Below are 7726 nucleotides of genomic sequence, written 5' to 3' on the forward strand. Positions count from 1 at the left end.
TCTTAGCAGAAAACAATATAGAGTAAGTACAAAAGAAAACCTGTAGGAGGAATTCAGCCTTGGTTATTGCAGAATATTGGTTCTTTACATCTGTTGTATTGTAAGTGAGGGAATAAAAATATTTATTAACTCATTATAAAGTTCTCAGTGTCATGTCTAAAATATTGCTAACCCAGACCCATGAGATGGCATGGGCATCTCAGATACGTGAAGTCCTAGCAATGAGGGCTTCTGTGGGCTGGCTATGTCTTGGTGCCAGTTGAGTGAATAAACCCTCGTTTTGTCTTATGGTGGGCATGCTCAGCTCCTCTAGTCTATTCTCATTGGGGGTGAGGGTCCTTGATGCTGTGCAGTCTGTTTGTCCAGGAGATTTCAGTCCTTCCAGGGAAAAGGGGTTCCTGCAATTTGAGCACCCAGGATGAGGCCATGTGACTTTTTTATCATTAAAATTTTTATTGAGTTAGTTCTATGAAATGCATTCTGAATCCTCTTATGTCCTCCCCACCCCTATATTCCTCCCATACCTGTCAGGTCTCCCCTCTGTCCTACAAGTCCCTTTCTCACATTCATGCCGTTTTGTTTGCTTTCATGAGTTTCACCAGGTCTGCCTGTGTAGCTTTTGGCAGTGAGGACATTCACTTAGATTCCTTCTAATAACTAAAATGGAAGGTCCATTTCTTTTTATTTAAAGTCGACTTCAGATCCGTAGCACTCTGTGACTAAAAGTCCATGTGCTCTTGTAACTTTTGTCTGCTTCATACACAAAAGTAAATAAATCAATATGCAGAAGTACATTCTTCTGTTCTCAGGGACCTTCACAGAGAGAAGATATAACTCCTGTGAGACCATTGCTGAAGGAAAGGATGGAAAATATGCAAATCTATTTAGAATATCTTCTAGTCCATCTATAATCATTATATTACAAAAATTTATTCTTTGAGAGTTTCATACACGTATACAATGTGTTTTGATCATACCCATCCCCTTTCCTTCCCCCTAACTTCTCCCAGACCCATGCCCCCCTCCCAAATTCATAGCTTGTTATAATCTTTTCCCCTCTAACCCACTGAGTCCCATTAGAGCTGTCTTCATGCACTTGGGTATAGAGACATTGACTGAAGTATTGCAGACCTTATGACAATTTATTTTTAAAGATATACCTTTAATATGTAACATATATAATTTTAGGATATAATAATGATAAAGCACAAACATATGAACTATGCTGTTTGTTAGTAGAGTCAAGAGTATTAAGTTGTGAGCCCCCCTGGTTTGATTTATTTATTTATTTAATTTTAATGTTATGTTGGTCAGAACAGGGAAACGTAATAAGGAACAATGTGATCCTCAGTGTTTCCGGAGCCGAGGGACTCTCCAACTCTGAAATGTTGGCACCATGTGGTATCTACATCCACAGTCCCACCAACATGATAGAGGTAAGAGCTTTAGTTCCACCCGGAGGGTCTGAACTGAGGTGTAGAAAATCCCTTCCTACACTTCACAGGAGCAGGATCATCCAATACTTCATTTTAATTGTTTACTTTCTATACACTAATATCAAGAAATTAGTTTATGGGCCTGGAGAAAAGGTTCAGAAGTTAAGACCACTGGCAGCTCTTGCAGAGGACCCAGGTTCCAGTCCCAGCACCCACATAGCAGCTAACAACCATTCATAATGCCAGTTCCAGGGGCTCTGACACTCTCTTTTGAGCTTGTTGGGCATCACACCCACGTGGTGCACTTACATACATGCATGCATGCAAAACACCCATATAGATAGAACTTTAAAAAAAAGAAATTAGTTTATAATTTTGTGATAAACAAGTACTTTGGAATAAATTTAATAATTTTTCTCAGGATTCATATAAAAACTACTTAAAACAATCTCTGTATGGAGCTTAACAAAATATATATTTATCATCTTCTGATAGCACAAACTGTAGTGTCTTGTTGCTTTTGACCTCTTGATTCTGATAGCAATTACTTATTGAGTACTCATTATCTTATCATTTTCATTTTGTCATGATTCTGCCTTTTAAGAAGATTTTACATTGAATCAGGAGGTATAGTAGATTTAGGTTTCAAGAGGATGAGTTACATCTTAATGATCTTAATTTTTACCCCATTATTTAGTACAGCTTAATGTGATAAAATTTTGACCCTTTTGTGATGTCATTTTTTTTCTGGATACAGTTAACATTTGACCACAGATTTGTGAGTGAGGAATTGCATTAGAATAGCAGAAGTCTGTCTTTGTTTCTCCATCTCCAGTCATTTTATCCCATGGACTACTTATAGAGGTAGAAGTAGGGTTAAAGCCCTCACTTTTCCAGAACAATGCTCTGAGCATTTACAGATGTACAGCCCCACCAAGCCCCTTTCTCTACAGTGACATGACATTTACGCCAGTTTCTGAGGAGCAAGAAGACGAGCTACTCTCTCACCAATCATCCGCTCTTAATTACCTTCAGCCGAGTAACCCCTAATAAAAAGTTGTGGTTCTCTGATCAACTCTCCTTACACTCTTAATTGTGTTTTTCCCAAGCACAGCACTTACACACCATTTTAGGTGCCTAATAGGGGTGGCTAATAGGCCAGTGACAAAAGGAGGCAGAATTGCATGGTTCATCAGAAACTAAACTCTAGGCAAGTTGCACTTAACTTGTTGGCTACTATGAGGCTTGTTGAATAGCTATGCTGCCAGGCTTGGGGCCTGGACAGCGATGATATGTTTTACTTTCTTGGGTAATATAATCTTGTATATGTTGAAATACCTAGACGAAAGTGAACCCTCAAGGTTACCCAGCTCATCTTCCTGCATGAGGCTAGAGTATCCTGGCCTCGCTGGGCAGGGAGTGTGCATTGTTTTCTTGCCAGAAGTCGTTGTTGAAAGGAAGAAGAGTTGGTTGAACTGGTTGTAGGTGCAGCAACAGGGGATGCATCTGAAAAACTAGAGCATCCTGTGAACCTTTGTAGACTGTAGAACACCACCCAATTAGCAATGGAAAAATGGAGCCCCAAATAACCCCCAGGTGCCTTTCATTTCAAATCATTTATGTTCTTTGTTTTAAGTCTACACTAGAAAATTGTGTGTGTGTGTGTGTGTGTGTGTGTGTGTGTGTGTGTGTGTAAGACATGTTTTAAGAATGTGGTTTTGTGGTTTTAGGGTAAACAGGTAATGCAGATTCATTAGATATTTTCTTAAATGACCTAATCTTGTAGTTCTCTTTTCATGAGATTATTAGCTTTACATTTCAATATAGTCTCTAAAATATAGTAGTTGATCAATAGTGAATGTAGGTATAGTTTTAAAACCAAAGTAGAGGTAATTGGAAGATAAGAAAAAGGGAAGAAAAATACACACCCTAAGACCTCAAAATCATTTTGAGGAGGTATGAATGAGAATGAGAGGATTAGTTATTAGCAAGGTTTAGATCTGTTAGACTTCTCTGTCAATATGCAGTCTTGCAAAGATTGGTCCAAATTTTCAGCTATGCTACTAATTTTCTGTTACGTTGCATTTTTGTCTTCTTTTATCTGGGCTGTGTCATGTTAAGCACATAGGTGATAACTGAGCACATGTGGAAAAACTTAAAAGTTATAGGTTTCCTTTGCCATGAGACCAAAGGAAGCTTATTTAGTCAGTTTATGTTTACTTCATGTGTCCCATGTGGATAATACACACAGTATTTTGAAGAATGCATTCTAGACACATACCTTTTTGCAAAAGGATAATAAGACGGGTACAGCTCCAGTCATATGGATATGTGTACCATGTGAACAGAAAGAAATACAGCAGAAAGTGGTTCTATTTAGTGGGGGAGAGAGATCTTTTATTGGAGTTACTGTTCCATGGGTGGTAGCTTTTATTTCCTGCTATATGACTGGTTCAGGGTTGGGTTGACCCTCAAGGGAATGTACTGTAGCCTTGTATGCCACTGTAAGACTGTGATAAATTAGGATTGTCCTTATTATTTGAAACATTGTTTTGTTGTATATGTTTGTGGTATATGCATACGTGAGTATGTTCGAATGTGTCTACATATGTGTATGTGAGTGTATTTTCACTTGTGCACATGTGCATGTGATGGTCAGAGGCTAGCATCGTATGTCTTCCTCTGTTACTCTCCACTGTGTGTTTTTTTGATCAGGGTCTCTTATTGAACTCAGAGATATAAGCAATTTGCCCTGACTGCTGGCTAGTTAGCTCAGGGGATCCACGTGTCTTAGACCTGTCAGCATTGGGGTTATAGACATATACTTCTGTGTTCAGTTTTTATGTGGGACCAGGAATTTGAACTTAGGTCCTCATGCTTGCATTACAAGAATTTACTCAATGAGCTGCCTCCTTGGCCTTTAAATGTTTAATTTCAAAGTAATTTCAGACTCACAAGAGGTTGCAAAAATATAAAATAAAAGTGTTCCTGTTTGCCTGTCACCCAGCTTCCACCAATAACATGTCTATGGTCACAGAATGACATCTAATTTGGTGTAGTACATTGGTGTACTACTATTAATTGAGAAAGACCCTCATTTAGATTTGAAGGAGGTAGCCTAATCTTCCAGTATGAGCATCAACCTAGGTATAAGCCTGAAATCCTTGACATATAGGTAGGGGTAGAGATCCTTAATTGTGTGCAATATTCTGTGGTTTTATGTTATTCCTGAATTGTCCTTATTTTGAATCTAGAACCAAACTCTGAGCCATAGCTTAGAGAATCCATCTTGGCTTCCATTCAGACAGCCTGACATTTTGTCATCGTTCAGCTCTTCATGGCACAAAGGAATTCTCCAAGTCATCTGCAGTCTCACTACCTAGGCTATAGCTGAACTAATTAAAGGACAGTTTCCCTGAAAAGCAAAGCCTGAGCTCTGTGCCTTCTCACCAGTGACAATTTTGTGGTATTTTTTTGGAATTCACAGAGGCCTTGCCATATTTCTTTGTATATTCCTTTATGAAACATTGCTGTGCTTTTTAAAAGCAGATTTGATGTGGTCTCCCTTATGAATTGTCATAGCTATTCATAGCACTTCGTGCCAGGCCTGACTTCTATCACCTCCAGCGTTAAAGTCTTCAGTTCCTGTCACAGGGATTCTTTTTGTCTGGCACAGTCTTCATGACCCTGCTTTTCCCATCCCCTCCTGCTGGACAGTCTGTCTCAGGCAGCAGCGAACAGCTCACTCCCAGGATTTCAGAGTTTCCCATGTTTACATAGGTGTCAGAAACTTCCTCTGCACATACTCTGATTTAGGAGAGTCCATGGAAACCCCTGAAGAGCCCATTGGTGACATACATTTAATTTGAGGGGAATTTGTTCTGGTTTGTGAATCAATTTTGTAAGGAATTCTGTGTTTAAAGAACCCAACCCCAGTTCTCTAGCTCTCCCCACTCAATAGGTAATGCATATTTAAGAGTTGCCTGAAGGGTTAACTACCCCCCCCCTTTTTTTTTCCTGGTGACTACAGATACATACTCCTCAAGGAGTTGGCTTACTTGGGCAGTTAATTTCTCTCTGGAATTTCTCTTGCTTGAATGTCCATAATACATTCACTTCCGCAAAGAATTGATTTCCACACAAAATTCCCTGCTTGCCTTAAACCCTTCCCTGCAAGCAGCTGACTGCCTGCATAAGTATGCAGTTTCCTTCTGAATCCTTTGTAGCATACCCAATAGGGATTGAGCATAAAAGGGCCAGGAAGTAATGCGACCTGACTGCTGATGTGCTTCTTGTGTAAGAAAAGTGAGTCCTATCGGCTAACAGAGGACCAAAGCTGCAATCTCTTGTCCAACTACAAATGCACTTGGAAAGTGTTTGTGTGTGATCACTCAGATGTTTCATAAATACTGATGGCACTGGGGCAGATGACTCAAAGGGTGCTTTCATTCACTGAAAATGCATGCTTTCTGAGCACCAGCACAGGCAAAGGCGATGAATAAGGATGCATCCTCTGGAATATATTTCTGAACTTTTGAAATAATTTCCCTTTTCATAAAGTCTTGGTAATGAGGGGCATACAGTGGTAATGAAATAGATGTGTGTCATTGTCAGCCTTTGACCCATATGCTCCCTGTTTGCCTGATTGCAGTAAAGTGGGTGTTTAAGAGTCATCTCTGTGTGTGTGTGTGTGTGTGTGTGTGTGTGTGTGTGTATGCATATGTACCATCACCTGCAAAAGGAGCTGTATTAGTTACTTTCAGTATTGTTGCTGTGATAGAAACACTGACCCATAATAGAAGGAAGAATTTATTTGAGCTTACAGTTCTGGGGGGATTACAATCCATCATAGCGGGGAAACATGGTGGCTGGAGATGGCTGGAGGAGGAGCAGCAGAAGTTAAGCTCCCACATCTTCAAGCAGGCTTAGGAAGCAAGAGAACAGCTAGAGATATGGCAAGGCTTAAGAACTCTCTAAGCTTCCCCTCCCTCCCACCCCCCAGTGATGTGCTTCCTCCAGGATAGACACAGCTTCTAAGACCTCCCAAAACAGCACCACCAACTGGGGACGAAATGTCCAAATACTTGGAGCCTATGGGGGACATTTTCATTCAAACCACTACAGGAGGTCAAAGAGCAACTTGTGGGAGTCAGTCCTCTCCTTCCACCATGTGGGTCCTGGGGATTGAACTAAGGTGGCTAGTTTTGGCAACAAGTACCTTTAGCTGTCGAGTTATCTTGTTGGCTCTCCATTTAATTTTGTGATACAGGTTCTCTCACTGAAACTGGAACTCACTCATTCAGTTGAGATATTTTCTAGCGAGCAGGCCCAATGATATTCCTGACTCTGCTTCCTCAGTACTAGGAATACAGGTACCAATTGCTACTCCAGGCTTTTTACATTTTGTTAGGATTCTAAACTTATATCTACCTGCTTGCACAGTGAGTACTTTAATAAGACATTTTTCCTGGGTTCCAGAACTTTCTTCTTTAACCTTCAGTTCTTAATTATTAGTACATCACAGGTGTGGGTCATAGGTGTGGCCATAGGTGTGGTAGAGACACAGTCTGGAGTTGATCTGGAAGATGAAGAGTCATATATAATGTGTTAAGGTAGGTTCCAATTTGCAATCGTGATTCAGAATAAACGCTGTGCTATTTGTGTACTTCTGAGGGTTGAGGAGATATTTTGGGTACTTGTATTAACTCATTGAGAGATAAGGATTCTTCCTGAGGCTGAAAATCAGTTCATATCAGCATCTATTTAAGTGTACCACATGCGTGCAATGCCAGCAGAGGCCAGAAGAGGGTGTTGGATCCCCTGGAACAGGAGTTATAGACAGTTGTTAGCTGCCATGTGGATGCTGGGAATCAAACCCAGGTCCTTTGGAAGAACAAGTATTCTTAACTGCTGAGTCATCTCTCCAGCCCCATATCAGTCTCTCTTTTTAAGCACAGGATTGGGATGAGTGATTTAATGCTAGGAAATATTTTGGGGGTGGGGAATGAGTAATACCAGGTTTGATTGTTTTGAAAATAAACACTCTCCATGTGGACTATTAATGCATTCTTATTATAATTCATTGTATTTTCATAATTCCATCAAATATTGGATATAGGGTACTGGAAGTTGTGTGGGGGTTGCTTTAATAACACATTGGATATGCTTTCTCAGCTGTGATAGTTTTGATAGTTTGTGCCAAAAAAAATCCTCTTTGGTGGATAGTGGAAGGTGTCCCCTGAGCAGCACTGTCTTTGGTTTCTGCTCACTGAATACCAACGGCACCATCC

General features: G+C 40.2%; 1 protein-coding gene across 1 annotated transcript in view; it reads left to right on the plus strand.

Moving 5' to 3' along the window:
* Positions 1-7726, plus strand: part of Pkhd1 (PKHD1 ciliary IPT domain containing fibrocystin/polyductin) — a 563112-nt gene that overhangs the window by 200464 nt on the left and 354922 nt on the right. The window contains exons 42-43 of the mRNA XM_008825215.3: positions 810-866; positions 1306-1436. Coding sequence (XP_008823437.1) covers positions 810-866; positions 1306-1436 — 188 coding nt within the window. The remainder of the gene's footprint in view (positions 1-809; positions 867-1305; positions 1437-7726) is intronic.

This window comes from Nannospalax galili, unplaced genomic scaffold (assembly GCF_000622305.1).
Source record: "Nannospalax galili isolate Female #2095 unplaced genomic scaffold, S.galili_v1.0 scaffold329, whole genome shotgun sequence".
NCBI lineage: Eukaryota > Metazoa > Chordata > Mammalia > Rodentia > Spalacidae > Nannospalax > Nannospalax galili.